This window comes from Tachypleus tridentatus, chromosome 9 (genome assembly GCF_004210375.1).
Source record: "Tachypleus tridentatus isolate NWPU-2018 chromosome 9, ASM421037v1, whole genome shotgun sequence".
In the NCBI taxonomy this organism is placed as follows: Eukaryota; Metazoa; Arthropoda; class Merostomata; order Xiphosura; family Limulidae; genus Tachypleus; species Tachypleus tridentatus.
This window is the reverse complement of record NC_134833.1, coordinates 152,297,784-152,318,249: the sequence shown is the minus strand read 5'-3', so window position 1 is coordinate 152,318,249 and position 20,466 is coordinate 152,297,784. Positions and strand designations below refer to the sequence as shown.

Genomic DNA, 20,466 nt, shown 5'->3' with positions numbered 1-20,466 from the left:
GTAACACAATAGTACAAACAACAAAAACACTATGTAACACAATAGTACAAACACTAATAACACTATGTAACACAATAGTACAAACACTAATAACACTATGTAACACAATAGTACAAACACCAATAACACTATGTAACACAATAGTACAAACACTAATAACACTATGTAACACAATAGTACAAATACCAATAACACTATGTAACACAATAGTACAAATACCAATAACACTATGTAACACAATAGTACAAATACCAATAACACTATGTAACACAATAGTACAAACACTAACAACACTATGTAATAAAATTTTTACTTTTTCTTGTTCCTGGACAGAAAGTGTTATTTCCTAATTTCTTATGCCTAAAGTAAATGGAAAAGACCCATTTTTCTCTTCAAACTTTGCTTTTATGACCTGGGAGTGTATAACTAAAACATGATGGGAGACTGTATTTGGGGGCTGATACGTGAAAGTGATTTACATTACAGTCGCAAATCTCGAAAAACTACTCACTTCTGAACATTTTTGTATAACTTTAGTATAAATACATGTAAATCTTGATTCATACGTTGTTTTATTCAGACCATATGTAAATTAAATTGTGTATATTTGCAATTAAGAAATAACACATACTATCCAGGAACAAAATTTGTGTTACGTAGTGTTATCACAGAGATACTGTTGGTGAGAACGTGTTGTTTTGACAATGAGAAAAACTGAACGCACCAGATACGTGAAGGAAAAAAAAATGCCGGCTATGACGTGATAAACCTGGCGTCCAAAGAACTGTTTAATTTCAAAGGAAGTCCAGTTTAATGTACACTTTGATCAACGTGTCTTGTTGGGTCATGCTGATCAAAGTGTAAATTGAAATAGACTCTCTTTGAACTTCGAGGTTAAATAATTTCTGAAGTGCTAAGTTTAGTTATTATCACACATCAGACTAAGTTTAGTTATTATCACACATCAGACTAAGTATTTACACGGATAAGTTTAGTTATTATCACACATCAGACTAAGTATTTACATGTATAAGTTTATTTATTATCACACATCAGACTAAGTATTTACACGGATAAGTTTAGTTATTATCACACATCAGACTAAGTATTTACACGGATAAGTTTAGTTATTATCACACATCAGACTAAGTATTTACACGGATAAGTTTAGTTATTATCACACATCAGACTAAGTATTTACACGGATAAGTTTAGTTATTATCACACATCAGACTAAGTATTTACATGGATAAGTTTAGTTATTATCACACATCAGACTAAGTATTTACACGGATAAGTTTAGTTATTATCACACATCAGACTAAGTATTTACACGGATAAGTTTAGTTATTATCACACATCAGACTAAGTATTTACATGGATAAGTTTAGTTATTATCACACATCAGACTAAGTATTTACATGGATAAGTTTAGTTATTATCACACATCAGACTAAGTATTTACACGGATAAGTTTAGTTATTATCACACATCAGACTAAGTATTTACACGGATAAGTTTAGTTATTATCACACATCAGACTATGTATTTACATGGATAATAAAATTAATATATTACTCGCTTCCTAACTAACAAAATAAATGGAACCAGAATTTCTAGTCTTAAAATCTTACTCTATTTTAAAATTATCTGGAGTGCTTGTCTCCTGGTTGGAAGTTGTGTAAATTCGTCATTAATGAAAAGTCACCTACGGAAAAGTTGATTCTCTTAAATGTAATTGAACACACACGCAAACACACAATCGCCAATACAAACTGCAAAACAGAAAACCTAAAATCGTAAATTTGCATGTATCACCACATGGAACCAGCAAACCTTCACACTAAATTTGGTGGAGAAACAGCCACAGCTTCTGAAGTGGTTACATGGACAAACAACAGACAGTGCTATTATATTTATATAGATAAGTAGTAACATGAACATACAACAGACAGTGCTATTATATTTATATAGATAATTAGTTACATGGACATACAACAGACAGTGCTATTATATTTATATAGATAAGAAGTGACATGGACATACAACAGACAGTGCTATTATATTTATATACATAAGAAGTGACATGGACATACAACAGACAGTGCTATTATATTTATATAGATAAGAAGTGACATGGACATACAACAAACAGTGCTATTATATTTACATAGATAAGTAGTTACATGGACATACAACAGACAGTGCTATTATATTTATATAGATAAGTGGTTATATGGATATACAACAGTCAGTACTATTATATTTATATAGATAAGTAGTTACATGGACATACAACAGACAGTACTATTATATTTACACACAGTAGTAGTTACATGGACATACAACAGACAGTACTATTACATTTACATAAATAAGTAGTTACATGGACATACAACAGACAGTACTATTACATTTATATAGATAAGTAGTTACATGGACATACAACAGACAGTGCTATTATATTTATATAGTAAATAACAAAAGTAGGATTTTATAGTTAATTGAAAAAAAAGTTATATCGATGAAAGACGAGAATCTATTTAAACGCGAAGTTTCTACAGAAGAACTAGGGAAGCCAATAATGTAGGGACTTGATTCTCCATATAAAGTGGAGACGACTTAAGTCTGCTATACGACCATTAGTTGTATCAAGCTCTATCTACTTCCACCCCTATCTTGTTTATTAACCAGCTCTACATAGATAATTCTTATTTAGCGATGAAACCTTTCTTCCAATACACACTTAAAATAGTAAGGTATAAGAGTATACCACCAAACAAAACCACTCGTCAACTGACGTAAATAAACCTACGAACTATTTCTTACCCAGCACGGCAACGCTTTAAGGTATATCAATCCGCGATCCAACATAATGTCAACATAAGGTCTATGTTGACAGGCATTACAGCTCCGGGCAATAAAATCGTCGAATCTCTGCTTGTAGGACATGAAAAGTAATAAAAGTGACCGACGTCTTACAAAGACAAACTGAACTGTTTGTGATAAAAGCTAATACAGAAAGATGGTGAGAACTAAAAGCGACGTACTGGGCAAGTGCCAATTCGAAACACTTCAAATTAGGGTAGTACATAACGGCTACTTTAACAGGAAGATTTACTTTACGCTAAAGGTGTTTATTTAGCTGTGCGTGTACATACATTCGTTTTTATTGTTCTTTTAATTTGGTCTTTATTTTTTACAAAGTGGAAATAATTACGTTTTTCATTTGGTTTTTCTAGCATTTTACAAGATATTACACTACCTACTTGGTTAAAGTTCAATCTGCTCTTTCCATACGACACTGTTCATTTGGTTTGGGTTTGTTTACAATTTTATTTACAAATCATAATGTTTATTTGGTTGAGGTTTCGGTTTTCAAAATACCATACTGATAATTTAGTTCGGTATTATCTACAAGGCCCGGCATGGCCACGTGGTTAAGGAATTCGACTCGTAATCCAAGGATCGCGGGTTCGAATCCCCATCACACCAAACATGCTTGCCCTTTCAGACGTGTAGGCATTACAAACTGTCGGTCAATCCCACTATTCGTTGATAAAAGAGTAGCCTAATAGTTGGCGGTGGGTGGTGATGACTAGTAGCCTTCCCTCTAGTCTTACACTGAAAAATTAGGGGCAGCTAGTGCAAATAGCCCTCGTGTAGCTTTGAGCGAAAAACAAAAACAAAGCTAAAGGTGAATTTTATAGAAAAAAACAACTTTGCAGTCAAAAGAACTACTCATACTGATTAATTTTGCAAGTTCACATTTTTTATAAAACATGTGTTAATAAATGAAACGTAGAACTTGTTGCAGAAAGAGCCCTTTCCGAGCGGCAATTCGAACGTTTTAGTTTTTACGTTTGCCGCTAGGAAAAGTACTGTGACGTAATAGTTGCCAAAGAAACCGCCAACGCCAGCGCGTTGAATGTAAATAAACATGGCCAGTACATACGGAGAAACAGAGGCGGAGTGTGTTTTGACTTTGTGTTCTGAACAGTGTTGAGTAGCGCCATGATCTACCAGCTTTTCAACTTGTAATATACTCTATTTGGGATAGATTTGTCCACTGTCTAGACTAGGAAATCAAGGTTTCACTGACTTTCAGGTGCCACAAATGCAAAACACGCTCATGAATGTGAAATGTGTATGTCTAGTTACATTCTACAAAATATGGTACTTTTGAAATTATTATATTATAGTAGTTATTGTTTATCGCGTTATACTGCACACATACCTTTAAGTTTGTTCTTTTCGTGATGGCTTCAGAGGGGTGGAACCTGTACGTTGCAGGCTGAGATCAGTCCTCAGCTCTACACAAGGAAAGATGGTGGGGACGATCCTCTCTACTGCCGATGGATTTTTCAGTCTCAACCTGCCTGGTTTGAAACCCACGGAATCCAAAACAGTGGGATCCGACGCAAAACATGAGCGTCCAAAGTGATCTTGACAAAGTTTTGTATGGTGTGAAAGTGTCCAGCTCTTCCTATTGACCATCCACACCCACTGTCGCCACGTTGCTGGTTCATTCTCCTTGTACAGAAACGAAAACAAGCTTTTGCCCGATGCCGAACCGTTTTTACAACCATAAGCAACGCAGTAAACCATGTTATCATAAAACAAATATACAGTAGCAATATCAAGACAACAAATAGTCTCATAAAGTATGTAACCCGAAAAAAGAACCGATAGATTTATATAAAACACCAGCACTGAAAGAAACAAAATGGTCGGCGCGCAACGAAACGTGTTTAGCAACTATTACGTCATAGTTGTAAAACGTCACGAAAACAGCCGAACGATCGAGAGGAACTTGAATTCGAGGACCCGCATATTTTGTTTCATTTTTTACTCAAAAACTAAAGTGTTTAAAAACATGGCAACCATACAGAAATTATACCTAACCAAAGTACAGTTTCTAAGGCAATTATTAAATTTGTTGAAAATTCACCTTTAAGTAAGTTTTAAAGCATATTTACTAATTACTTTCCGGTGACGTCACTGGTTAAGTAAGTTGGAAAGCGTATTCATTGTATCACTCTAGGTTAAGTAAGTTGAAAAGCGTATTCATTGTATTACTCTATGCTAAGTCAGTTGAAAAATGCATTCATTGTATAACTTTCCGGTGACGTCACTGGATAAGTTAATGATCATTGTCGCTGGATTCGTCTTCGTTGCCTTAACATAAACTATCAGAAATGCTAAGTCATGTTACGATTTAAGCTAAAACACAGATATGAGGCGGGATTCGAATCTGACACACTGTCAATATGAAAGACATATCACACACGTGCTACAATCGATCTTTATGCAGTGACGTCAATAACCAGGGATTCTTTCCTCATAAACTCCTATTAAATAATGGACGTTCACGTCCACAGAACTCTCAGTGACTAGCCACGACACAAAAAAACTACATAAATTAGATTGTCTCTCCTTCATTTTGGGAGAAATAGATTTATCGAAATATTTACTTGCCCAGCATACGCCGAAGTACTTCTCTCTTAACACGTCTTTCGAAGTAGAGAGAGATAACGTTTTCAACAGCCCTTCTAGCTGTATAGCGTAATTGATGTATTTACATCTCTTAAACATCTGAGTCGAGTGGTGGATACATGACAATAATTTACAACTAACGTGTTACTGTATTTATTATAATCATAAAATATAACAGACGTGGAAAGTAGCAAAGAAGTGCATGTTATGAAACTGGAATTATAAGAAAGTCTAGAGATATCTAGAAAATCATAGTTAATGTTATCACGTAGTTAAAAGTTCCATTTTTCTAAATGTTGGTTATTCTGTCGGTCACCCCTTTCCTAGTAATACAGTAAGTAGAACTGTGCAGTGAATATTGTTGGTTATTCTGTCGGTCACCCCTTTCCTGGTAATACAGTAAGTAGAACTGTATAGTGAATAGTGTTGGTTATTCTGTCGGTCACCCCTTTCCTAGTAATACAGTAAGTAGAACTGTGCAGTGAATATTGTTGGTTATTCTGTCGGTCACCCCTTTCCTAGTAATACAGTAAGTAGAACTGTGCAGTGAATATTGTTGGTTATTCTGTCGGTCACCCCTTTCCTGGTAATACAGTAAGTAGAACTGTGCAGTGAATATTGTTGGTTATTCTGTCGGTCACCCCTTTCCTGGTAATACAGTAAGTAGAACTGTACAGTGAATATTGTTGGTTATTTTAATTAATTGTTAACTTTACTGACTCCTTCCTAGATAATACAGTGCAGTACATATACCACGTATACAGGGTAATAGAAACCATTTGGTCCAGAACTTCTGTACGAGTTTGGTTTATATAAAGTAAATATGCAGATATGCCAACTATTTCAAATGACTGAGCGTAATGATTGTAGACAGAGCCCTTTGTCATTTGCGGCTACTTGGCCTGACCAATGTCTCAAAGCTGTTCATCATTATATTATTATTATAACTATTATTATTTATTACTGCTATAGATATTGCGGTATCATAGTTCATTTATGACTGTTTTGTGTATTTAATAAATAAATGAAAAAATTATTTTAAAATTCTTTTTCATATTCTGAATTCTTGCTCATAAATGTCATTATCTGCATCGTTTTTGTTTTCGCCTCAACCTTTTGTTGGGGAGATGCCGATTTTGTATGTCTGGAACAATCGTTTAACCCGCCATGTGCCACAGAAAAATCGATGTGATAAACTGTACAAAACGCATGACCGTCACTGACTTTTGATGCAATGACCGGAATTTTGCACTATACTCTTTCCTAACTTTTTGATTCACAGTTTTAGTCCTTTTAGATTTGCCAGAAACAAAACAATCTGGTGAACGAGGCCTCTTTTTTTTCTATCTTGTGAGCGATGGCATTGGTGTTTCCATGCCGCTTAGAAAACGAGAAATACCCATCTACGCAAGCGCTGATTGGCTGACAAGCAATGATGACGTAACTGTGGATTCCCCCACGTACCCAGTACGGAGAAGCACCGCACTCAAACTATTGGTAGACGTCGGAGATACAAATATTTTTTATTATTTCAAGCACAAACATGATTATCGCAAGCAGCCACTTGGACTGTCTTTTATTTATTATGAAAATTTATTTGTATCTCACTAAAAATTTTCTTTTCACCCCTTTCAAGCCCTGGGGGAACAATTTATCACTTTATTATATAGGCCTATATAATAATTTGTGAGTTGCAACAAGTCGTAATATTTGTCTGTTTGAGAGTATAGTCGTAATGTATACACCAAAATCAAATGGTTGGCATCTGTGAATATGTATATCCTGAACAGTTGGAATTGATGACCGTAAAAATTAATAAGAGAGAAACGAAGGAACCAGGGCAGAGTGAAAAACATTTATAATATTTATAGTTAGAAGATGTCTACTGTGGTATACTGTACAGTGATCTGTAACATACTGTAATGGGTTGGTACAAATAATTAGTTAAAAGTATTCAAGGCGTGCCTTCTGCCCCCTGGTTAGCTATCTATGTTAAATTTACTTTAGTCACATAATCTCATGACTGAATTTAATAAATTCAACCTTTTCTGTTCTGTGTACTTACACACACACACACACACACACACACACACACAGAGAGAGAGAGAGAGAGAGAAATATATCAAACCCAACATAAAATGAGAATGTCCACCAGTACCCGAGGATTGTTGTTGTTTTGAATTAAGCACAAAGCTACACAATGAGCTATCTGTGCTCTGCCCACCACGGCTATCGAAATCCGTATTTTAGCGTTGTAAGTCCGCAGACATATCGCTGAGCCACTGGGGGCAGTACCCGAGGAAAAATAACATTACAATGTCCACCTGAAGTTCAGATACGAATGCAAGAAAAACAAACCTGATTTATAGAGTCCTCAATCAAGTGACCCACACAATTTCTATACAGGAGCGTGAGATGCTTAACTTGCATGATTAATCTGGTTTCCGTTCACCTCTGAAGTTAAAATGTTAATCAGATCTGGTTCCTGATTTACAAATACAAAAGTTTATATGTTATTCCGCTGTTGGTTTGGATGTGTTAGAGTCGATCCATACAGCAAGCTTAACTCGTATATGGTTTATCGTGAACATACAATATCATAGACTCGCTAGATATAGAAAAGGCTAGTACACTCAGTACGATACCAAACTAGAAAGTGACCAACTCACCAAGTTGTTCATCTATCTTCTTGTATCAGTTGAGATAACTCTACAACTACTTCATCACTAACTAACATCAGTTTAAACCTAAGGTCATTATACGTGTTTCTGGACAGCGTATGATGTCATCGCTTAATCGTAATAACTAGTTGGAATTTAAAAGAAAACATCATCACATAATTCTTGTGTAATCGCTGTTAACATTACCCCTTGAAGTTAGCTTTCTTACAGAACAATGATGCTCCTTTATAAAGCTTGAATTCAGGGTGAAACACGAATTACCAGTTAATAATAGATAAACATTATATGACCGAAACATGTAGAATATTCAGTTATTTGTGCATTACACAATCAATGTCTTTAGGGAGCCAACCCTATATTATGTATGAATTGAAGGAGTAAAAATACGTCAAAAACAAATAATGCAAAATATTACTGTAAATGTAAGGATGACAGTGCCAAAACGAATGCAAACAAGAGTACAGGAATAATACAGCCATGCATTGATCATCCCTACATGATTTTAATATTAGAATTTAATGTTACACCGTAAAATGCATAATTTATTTTAGTATTATTGCAGTTGGAAGTTACGTATCTCTGACTGTTGGTATGCAGTTTATCATAATATTATGGTCATGTTAAGGAAGGCATATAGAGTAAACAAGATCCTAGAAGTTGCACACGAGGAAACCCAAGCTTAGTCAAAGCATGTCTCGATTATTACAGACTTTCGGTACCAAGTCGGTCCAATTGACCAACGTTGTAACCATTTTGTACTCGTGCATTTTACAGCGTAGCATCAAATTTTTATATTGAGAGTCATGTGGGGATGATTTATATATAACTGTATCATCCCTACATTCGTGTTTACATTATTTTTGGTACAACCATCCCTACATCATTTTATATTTACAAAATGACTTTAATTACTTGTTATTATTGATTCAGATATGATTTAGCGTTAACGCACGTTCCTTTAGAGCTAACTTGTGTATGATTTATTTTTAATAGCTGTGGTGTTATTATTAATCGGATATATCTTAGTGTTAACACGAGTGGTTTTATATTCAACTTGAGTTTAATTTAGTGTTAACAGGCATAATTGTGGAGCTATCTCGCGTAAGACTTACTGTTAGCATGAGTGATTTTGGAGTTTATTCGCGTAATTTCAACTGGTGGTTTTAAAGTTCAAACTTGTGTTATAGTGTTAGCGATATCAATGCCAAAATTTCACGCACAGTCTTCACAGTTTAAAAATTAGCTTTTTACAGGTTAGATATACACAACGGTGATTATATCACGCGTTTCCAAAACAAATATGACAAGCGTTTAAAAACTTATCTTGATTAAACGTTTTTCGGGTATATTTCAGGTATGCACAATACTTATTTGTCTTTATTTAATGGTACATAGTATTAAGTTAATTTAGTTTTTTTAGAAAGTAGAGGTTGGTTGGGATACCGACAACACACTAACAGTAGGTACCAGTAAAAATAAGCAGATAAAGAACAGGTGCGAGAGAGAGCCCCCAAAATTGGAACCCAGGAGGAAAGTAATAAGTTATACCGTTCCAGAAAGTGTTACAACTACATGGGAAATTAAGGCCTAACCAAAGGCTTAGGTTTGTTGGAAATCAGGAAAAGATACGTGTGAAATTAAGTTGACAAGAAATTTAATACAAATCTATTCAGTCTTTTATTTTTTTTAACTAAATATTTATCCCCAGCTTCCAATCTTTAATTTGACCTCACGATAACTGTACTGCTTATATGTTGGTTTTCTAAAAGCTGGGTTCGGCATGGTTAGGTGGGTTAAGGCGTTCAACTCGTAATCTAAGGGAATCCCCGTCGCACCAAACTTGCTCGCCCTTTCAGCCGTGGGGGCGTTCTAAAGTGACGGCCAATCCAACTATTCGTTGGTAAAAGAGTAGCCCAATAGTTGGCGGTGGGTGGTGATGACTGGCTGCCTTCACTCTAGTTTTACACTGCTAAATTACGGACGGCTAGCGCAGATAGCCCTCGTATAGCTTTGCGCGTGTTGATTTGATGATAACTGTACAGGTTACGTGTTGGTTATATTAGTTACATGAGTGATTTTAGTTAACTCATCCACGATAAGGTGTTAACAAGTGTAAATGTTGTCAGTACCTTACCCAACATGTACACATTGCCAAATTTAATTAGTACTATCTACCGTTAAATGTAAGACTCATAAGTACCTTAAGAAAATGTTTAATCAAGACAGATTAAAACAAAATAAACTTATCGTTTTTGTTTAGAGAACATGGTATATGAACGTTCCTTTTCGTGAACTTTTGTAATTACTGCTGCATTTACATAACGCGTTTTCAATTAACGGTTCATTAGGTTAGCATATCGAAACTGAGAAGTTAGTGTACGTGATATATTGACATTAATATCACTAACACAACCTTAAACTTTAAAACCACTTACTGAAGTTACACGAGTAAAATATAAAGTTTCTCGTGTTAATAGTAAATCATACTCGATTAATTAATAACACTACAGTTGTTAAAAATGAATCATACACGAGTTAACTAACATCACTCGTTTTAATAGTAAATCATAAAACCCAACATATAGCCTGTATAGTTATCGAAACACAGGCACATATCCTGTACATTTATCGTAAAACAAAAAGGTAACCAGAACAATTGTTACTTTGAATTAAGCACAAAGCTACAATGGGCTATCTGTGCTCTGTCCACCGTGAGTATCAAAACTCGGATTTTAGCGTTGTAAGTCCGCAGACATCCCGCTGAGCCACTGGGGAGCTGAACAATTACTATAAAACCAACATATAACTGGTACATTTATCATAAAACAAACACGTTGCATGCACCTCGAAAACTCGTCAGTCAATATTAGTGGCCTCCCAGTGGCACAGCAGCAAGTATACGGACTTACAATAGTAGAAACCGAGTTTCGATACTCGTGGTGGGCAGAGCGCAGACGGCCCATTGTGTAGTTTTGTGCTTAACTTCAATCAAACAGTAATGATCAGGGCAGATAAATGAGGGAATCCTCAATAGCTGAGGCACTTAAAATTCGTTTAGGCATGAATAGAGTAAATTAATTTATGTAACTCTTAAGATTTTATTAGGAGTATTTTTGTGTGTCGGTAATATAAAGCATGGGGCGCGCGCGTATACACGATTCCATTTTATTACTTATAAGAACCTCTAAAGGCCTATCCTTAAATTTATATTATTTTAGGCAGGATTAGAGTTCATTAATCTACGAGACACTGGGCGTGATAAAATACATGAATCGAAAGAGTTTGACCTCTTAAGCCTAAAACTGTAATTACATTTCAAATCAGTTAAGATGTGGCAGAGCTACGAAAGTTTGTACTCGGAAAAAAATCCTCAACAACAAAACAAAACTCAGAGTCGTTCTATGAGCCAATGTGCCGCTGCTGAAAAATCACTTCTGCTTGACGACTATACTTGTACGTAATAAATCAACAAAACACTCGAAGACTTTTCGTTAATGCCAAGCATATTATAAATGTGTAACACATACAGGAAGAGCTTCTATAATACATACAAATGTTAGCGATTCCTGTAATGAAATAAGTGAATATAGAAGCTCTAACAATAAGTTTTCTTTCTTCTGAATGTTTTTTGTGCCATTTCCACAGACATTAAATTGTCGGTCACTGATAACCATATCTTATTCACTGCTGAAAATAACAATTTTTACGTCCTGTTCGATTTTGTTTTGTTTTGAATTTTTGCGCAAAGCTACAAGAGGGCTATCTGCGCTAGCCAACCCTGATTTAGCAGTGTATGACTACAGGAAAGTAACTGGTCATCACCACCCACCGTCAACTCTTGGGCTACTCTTTTACCAACGAACAGTGGGATTGATGGTATTTTATAACGCCCCCCAAGGTTCAAAGAGCGAGCATGTTTGACGTGACAGGGATTGAAACCCGCGACACTCAGATTACGAGTCCAGTATCCTAACCATCCGGCCATTCAGGGGGCCTGTTTAATAACTACCTTTACGTGGTTTGAAAAAAAAAAAAGACACGTTAAGGCTCAGTATGGTTATTACGTATAACTGTCATACAGAGTGTACACCTTATGGTTCATTCAGTTTGCGATCTTTTCGCGAAAAAAAATGACGTTCAATTTACTTAATACGTTTACTTATTCTGAAGAAACGGGGAATTTAATGTCCAATTCTATCAGTGCCTTTATCCAGCTTATACGTTTTTCAATCTACCCTAAAACAACTTGGAAATTAGATCTTAGGAGATTAAATAGAGAATTCAAAAACATAAACTGTTTAAAATATTTCAAGGTTTTCGAAGACTCTTCTTTAACCATGGCAGGTGCTTTTTCATTGCTTAAGTAGCTGTGACAATTTTGATAAATGTTTGTATTAATCTTTGCGAGGTCACATTGTCGATAAGATGAATACGAACGGAATTCACTTTGTCTGAAGAAGGACAGAAGGAAGTAAAGTCTGTCATCACTGGTCATTCCCTGTGTGAAGAGTTCCTCCTGACACTTTATTAAAGTTACATGATGTGACTGAATATATAATGAAGCCTCTGAAACTCAAGAAAACCCAGACCTAGCTACGCTTAAAAGAGAGATGGATACTCTGGAATAGCACTGATACACAGAATCAAGCTGACTCATCAAACAGTTTATACACACAAAAGTAACTATAAACATCACTTCCGCTTAAGGGAGTTAAAAAAGGATAAAACGGTTGCAAATACTGGGTTATCTTGTAAATATATACAAGTATATAACTTCATTCATTTATCTTTTATTATACACAAGTGGGTCACACGAACAGACAGCAAACCCCATTCAGTTTCAAGTACTTGAAACTTATGTGATCTATAATCATGTCTCACGTTTTTACGGGTGTCCCGTTATGGCCAGGTGGGTTAAGGCGTTCGACTCGTAATCTAAGAGTCGCGGGTTCGAATCCCGGTCGCACCAAACATGCTCGCCCTTTCAGCCCTGGGGGTGTTATAAAGTTACGGTCAATCCCACTATTCTTTGGTAAATGGTTGGTTGGTTTTGGAATTTCGCACAAAGCTACTCGAAGGCTATCTGTGCTAGCCGTCCCTAATTTAGCAGTGTAAGGCTAGAGGGAAGGCAGCTAGTCATCACCACCCACCGCCAACTCTTGGGCTACGCTTTTACCAACGAAAAGTGTGATTGGCCGTTACATTATAACACCCCCACGGCTGGAGGGCGAGCATGTTTGGCGCGATTCGGGCGCGAACCCGCGACCCTCAGATTACGAAGCGCACGCCTTAGCGCGCTAGGCCATGCCAGGCCTACTCTTTGGTAAAAGAGTGGCCTAAGAGTTGGCGGTGGGTGGTGATGACTAGCTGCCTTCCCTCTAGTCTTACACTACTAAATTAGGCACGGCTAGCGCAGATAGCCCTCGTGAATCTTTGTGCGAAATTAAAAAAATAACAAACGTTTTTACGGACACATGCACGCTCACATATAGGAGCGTATGCAGGCTTTCCGATTATAACAATAAATTAGTTACATATTAAAGAAACCTGATGCATTATAAAAGCTTAAAGAATATCATGAACATTTGATCTTGTTTAAAAGAGTGTGTTTAGGAAACAAAACCTTCCGACCCAAATTAACATTGCTATGAAGGTGGTCATATCTTCCATAACCCTTCAGGATATGATAACTAAAGAGTTGAATCTGATAGAAGTTCAAAAATATAAAAAATTAAAGGCTGGAAATCAATTACTGTTTTCACGAAAAACTTAGCTGAAACACTGGTACCACAAGTCCTGTCAATGTCAAGTTTTCCAATGTAACTTCAATGATCTTTGTCGCAACTGCGCTTGATAGTGGCAAAATAAGTACATTAGCCGACGTACAAAAAACTGCACAAAACGAATGGAATACTAAGATAATGTAGTTCTTTGGAACAATTACACAGCGGAGATGTTACCATGACGTCACACTTCTTTAAAGTAGGGGGAAACAGGCAGAGTAGGGACATTGGGGAAAGATACAGAACTTAGTGCTAGTAATTTTAACTGAATAATCAGTACACACCCTTCTGTACAAATAAATAGTGGTTTGTTAAACTCTTGAAATATATGTTGTTTTAATATAACCTGTATCTAGAGATATATTTTTAAAAGCTTATAACAAGACAACACTGATTAAAAAAATAATAATATACACCGGTACGTTGTTTTAACGCGTTCTATACAGTGCCAGAGTCTGTCAGATTCTAAACGATAAGCTGCCATAGGAAGAAGGCGACAAACAGTTTAGTTAACTCGATCCCGGTATGTACCGAGGACGCCAGGGGAATGTAAAAGAACAAATATTTTTATCTTTATATACAGCTACTTTCAAAACATGAGCACCGATGTAATACTGACAGCAGAGAAAAACAAATCGAAACCAAAGTCGAACCTTTGTCTGTCCCCAACAAAGTACCCTAGAGAAATACATAATATAAAATTTCTGCCCATTTCACGGTACACTTGCACGTTCGATAATCCCAACTGGAATACGAAAGAAATCTCTCTTTGACACACATGTCAAATTTTGTAGACGAAGGAACGCGGGGAGGGGAAGGGGTTGCGCTGCGCTGGATGCAAAACGAAAAAAGCTGATCTATAAGGAATCCACTCGCCTCTGAAAGTCCATCCTGGACTTGCTACAGACATACGTTTGATAACCAACAGAACTTGAGGTTGTAAACCCACAAAAACAAACAACGAAATATGACAAGTGTCAGTATTCATGTATAAGGCAAATATAATAAATTTTATCTGTTTATCTACAATTGGGTAAGTGGTAACCCTTATAAATATAGAAGGAAACCTTCACCTCAACAGAACCATCTTTCACATAAACAATGTCTCAAACACCAATAAACCATAAGATTCAAATCATTTCCTAACAGTAATGGAAGACAGAACCTACCTCTCTGTATCAGTAGGTGAACTGATCCTTCAAGTGACACATACATGTATATCTGTATCGTGAGGGACAAATACACAGTAATACAGTATCTTATTTTCTTGAAGAATACACTTTTCAACAGATACCCTGTCACTAAAAACTGACTACCAGGTGTGAATTATTCATATGGTTACATTCTGAATCATCTAGTATTTGTTATATTTCTTCACTCCATATGTTACCCATCAGATTTACTGTTTTGTATTAACTTCTTCACTCCATATGTTACAATCAGGTTTACTGTTTTGTATTTACTTCTTCACTCTATATGTTACCCATCAGGTTTACTGTTTTGTATTTACTTCTTCACTCCATATGTTACAATCAGGTTTACTGTTTTGTATTTACTTCTTCACTCCATATGTTACCCATCAGGTTTACTGTTTTGTATTTACTTCTTCACTCCATATGTTACCCATCAGGTTTACTGTTTTGTATTTACTTCTTCACTCCATATGTTACCCATCAGGTTTAATCTTGTATTTACTTCTTCACTCCATATGTTACAATCAGGTTTACTGTTTTGTATTTACTTCTTCACTCCATATGTTACCCATCAGGTTTACAGTCTTGTATTTACTTCTTCACTCCATATGTTACAATCAGGTTTACTGTTTTGTATTTACTTCTTCACTCCATATGTTACAATCAGGTTTACTGTTTTGTATTTACTTCTTCACTCCATATGTTACCCATCAGGTTTACTGTTTTGTATTTACTTCTTCACTCCATATGTTACAATCAGGTTTACTGTTTTGTATTTACTTCTTCACTCCATATGTTCACCATCAGGTTTACTGTTTTGTATTTACTTCTTCACTCCATATGTTACAATCAGGTTTACTGTTTTGTATTTACTTCTTCACTCCATATGTTACAATCAGGTTTACTGTTTTGTATTTACTTCTTCACTCCATATGTTACAATCAGGTTTACTGTTTTGTATTTACTTCTTCACTCCATATGTTACAATCAGATTTACTGTTTTGTATTTACTTCTTCACTCCATATGTTACCCATCAGGTTTAATCTTGTATTTACTTCTTCACTCCATATGTTACAATCAGGTTTACTGTTTTGTATTTACTTCTTCACTCCATATGTTACCCATCAGGTTTACAGTCTTGTATTTACTTCTTCACTCCATATGTTACAATCAGGTTTACTGTTTTGTATTTACTTCTTCACTCCATATGTTACCCATCAGGTTTACAGTCTTGTATTTACTTCTTCACTCCATATGTTACAATCAGGTTTACTGTTTTGTATTTACTTCTTCACTCCATATGTTACAATCAGGTTTACTGTTTTGTATTTACTTCTTCACTCCATATGTTACCCATCAGGTTTACTGTTTTGTATTTACTTCTTCACTCCAAATGTTACCATCAGGTTTACTGTTTTGTATTTACTTCTTCACTCCATATGTTACAATCAGGTTTACTGTTTTGTATTTACTTCTTCACTCCATATGTTACAATCAGATTTACTGTTTTGTATTTACTTCTTCACTCCATATGTTACCAATCAGGTTTACTGTCTTGTATTAACTTCTTCTCTCCATATGTTATCCATCAGGTTTACTGTCTTGTATTAACTTCTTCTCTCCATATGTTACCCATCAGGTTTACTGTCTTGTATTTACTTCTTCACTCCATATGTTACAATCAGATTTACTGTTTTGTATTTACTTCTTCACTCCATATGTTACCCATCAGATTTACTGTTTTGTATTTACTTCTTCACTCCATATGTTACCCATCAGATTTACTGTTTTGTATTTACTTCTTCACTCCATATGTTACCCATCAGATTTACTGTTTTGTATTTACTTCTTCACTTCTTATGTTAACTTTCAGGTTTAGTGGTTGGTTGGATACTCAAGTCTTATATTGGTGAACAAGTTAGGTTTACGTAATTACAATGAGTACACGTGGTTTCAGTACTCAAACTACGTAAGTAACTTCAAAGTTTCATTATTCTTTTGCCCACAAACATTTACAAAGAACAGTAATTTGTATTTGGTTCTTTTTTTAATCTAATAAACCCAGAAAAGAATCATTTTAAGATGTAATAAAAGTGTTAAATTATTTCGTCTTTACGTAATGTATAATACACAAAGCTACATTAATTTTGGTACAGTTATGAGTACAGTATATTGCAGGCGAAGTTTCTTACTTCCTACTATTTACTCTCAACTCCAGAGCCTTGTGTAACACATCTTATTACTTCAAGAATTCTTACCTGGTTGTTTCAACAGTAACCTGAGAGCTGCGATGTCTTGGATTGTCTGTTTCTGAATCAGCAGTGTTGGTGAGACCTCCACCAGGGGACGAGGACTGACCTTCAACTGAGGCAACGGTAGTGCTTGACGGAACAGCAGCTCCCGTCTGTTTGATGGAGCTAGCCGGGTAATATGTAGATTTAGACTGTCGAACGCCAGATTCTAGGGACTGAGAGGCGGCTGAACACTTGGATTGGCTGGCTACTGTAAGTGGAGGAAACAGACAGGTCATTGGGCAAGGTGACAGATTTGTAGGAACTGACAGTTTAGTAGAACATCTAAATGATAAATAACACTGTACTTACTACTCTACGGTATCAAACAAAACGGAGGGTGAATAATCATTACGAAACTACATACACATTTAGGGGAAAATATCCCCTTTGTAGTTCAGAGTTCCCTGCAGTAACACGAAGTATGTTTAATCATTTTTCGATGCATATATTTACGATATTAAGCCTAAGGCCAGATCAACAGGGTGGAAAATTAACATTAGCTACTATCCAACTTCTGTTGCTATCAAAATCCCAATGGACCGAAGGAGAAATATATATACACACAGAGAAACATGTACGGTGCCACCAAGTGAATTAGCGCGACGGTTGGGCGCTTATTCGATTGGATCATTACATTACCACTGCTATATTCTCAGAGGAACTTCACTGGATTAATATTCGGATGGACTGTATGCAAATTACATTACACACAGCACATACTAATCACGGTGCAGGACACGTGACAACAATGACCTATCACGAAAACGCTGGAGGATTAGAAAGGAGCCGCAACTATTTCGTTTGGCTGCGTTAAAACCATAGAAACTGGAGATTTCACAGAAAATAAACACGCACATACAACCAGAGTGTTAACTGGAGCACACTACATTTTGTGACAGCCATAAAGGACACTGTGGCTTCCTAAACTGCTCTTTATTTAATCTGACAAAACAGACACACACTCCCTTGTCTAATTAATATATGAAAGAAACCACAGTTAGAAAGATCTTTACGTCTGATGATCCTGTTATCGTGAAATCCGAATCAAACAGGTTTCATGTCTGATGATCCTGTTATCGTGATATCCAAATTAAACAGGTTTTACCTCTGATGATCCTGTTATCGTGTTATCCGAGTTAAACAGGTTTCACCTCTGATGATCCTGTTATCGTGTTATCCGAGTTAAACAGGTTTCACCTCTGATGATCCTGTTATCGTGTTATCCGAGTTAAACAGGTTTCACCTCTGATGATCCTGTTATCGTGGTATCCCAGTTATACAGGTTTCACCTCTAATGATCCTGTTATCGTGGTATTCCAGTTATACAGGTTTCACCTCTAATGATCCTGTTATCGTGGTATCCCAGTTATACAGGTTTCACCTCTAATGATCCTGTTATCGTGGTATCCCAGTTATACAGGTTTCATGTCTGATGACACTGTCATCGTCGTATCTAAGTTAAACAGGTTTCATGTCTGACGATACTGTCATCGTGGTATCTGAGTTAAATAGGTTTCACGTCTGACGATACTGTCATCGTGGTATCTAAGTTAAACAGGTTTCATGTCTGACGATACTGTCATCGTGGTATCTGAGTTAAATAGGTTTCACGTCTGATTATACTGTTACCAGACATTTTCATGAAACAGATTTTCATCTTTATGTCTGATTACACTAACTGTTCCAGACTTTTACTCCAAACAGAAATATTCGGATCATTTTTTCCAGTTCGACTCCAGGGACTGGATCATTCTGTTTTGTAAATATCCTGGAACCACACCTTATTTATGCGTCCAATTTTTGGAAGTGAATCTGGAAGAACAAATGTCCCACCAAGATAAATTTTGAATTTATATCAGGTAACACTGTGATGGTTGTAGTTAAAATAAAAGTGAATCCTCATAAGCCGCGACATAGGGAATTATTTGAGGCGAGATTAGGATAAATTAATCTATTAAACCTTTATTATTTGTCTTATTTTATTTTGTTTGTTTTGAATTTCGCGCAAAGCTACATGAAGGCTATCTGCGCTAGCCGTCTCAAATTTAGCAATGTAAGACTAGAGGGAAGACAGCTAGTCATCACCACTCATCGCCAACTGTTGGGCTACTCTTTTACCAACGAATAGTGGGATTGACCGTCACATTATACCGCCCCCACGGCTGAAAAGGCAAGCATGTCTGGTGTGACAAGGATTCGAACCCGTGTCCCACAGATTACAAGTGGAGTACTCTGTTTTATTAGCCGTATTTTCGTGCGCCAGCAATACCAAACGAAGGACGTGCATATACCCGATTCGATTTTACTACTCATCAAGGTCTCTACCAGCCTTCCCTCAAAATGAAATTGTTTTAAACAAGTTTAGAGGGATTTTGAGTGTGCTCAAATGTATTAATCGAAAGTGTTTCACATCCTGAGTCCAAAACTATAATTATATCTTAAATCGGTCAAAAGATGATGAACATATGAGCTAAAAGTCTGTTCTTGGAACAAAGCTCAGAGCCATTCTAAGAGCCGCTACGTCACGGTTAGATAGTATTCTCACACACCTGTTTAGCGGCACCAGTGCTAGTGTTTCCCGGATGTGCGGGTCAATTAGTTTGCACATATTTTATTTGCTTTTCTCAACCTCCACAACCCGGAGTTACACCCTAAAACATCTACTCTCCCTAGAAATACGAAATTAAACCCTGGTCTGCTCACCAAAATGATGAATTAGTCAAAAATTGTAACCAATGGCTTAGTTTGCCCATTTCGGTATCCAATAGAATTTTTTCGTGTTTTTTAGCGCAAATATTCACTCTGCTCCACTTCATTTCTATCTACCAAGGGAAATCGAACATAGAATTTTAGTGTTGTAAGTTCGTAAACTTACCGCTGGCCCACCAGATGGCCTGAATGAGTCAAGATGTTTCTTTCTTTGTAGTTAAGCATAAAACTATACAATGGGCTATCTATGCTCTGCCCACCACGGGTATCGAAACTAAACAACGGTTTCTAGCGTTGCCCACAAACATA

The 20,466-nt window shown here is 36.2% G+C and overlaps 1 protein-coding gene across 1 annotated transcript in view; it reads right to left on the bottom strand.

The window, feature by feature from the left end:
- Nucleotides 1–20,466, bottom strand: part of LOC143227527 (EH domain-binding protein 1-like) — a 113,781-nt gene that overhangs the window by 24,498 nt on the left and 68,817 nt on the right. Inside the window, exon 7 of the mRNA XM_076458967.1 lies at nt 17,413–17,656. Within this exon, the coding sequence (XP_076315082.1) occupies nt 17,413–17,656 (244 nt within the window). The remainder of the gene's footprint in view (nt 1–17,412; nt 17,657–20,466) is intronic.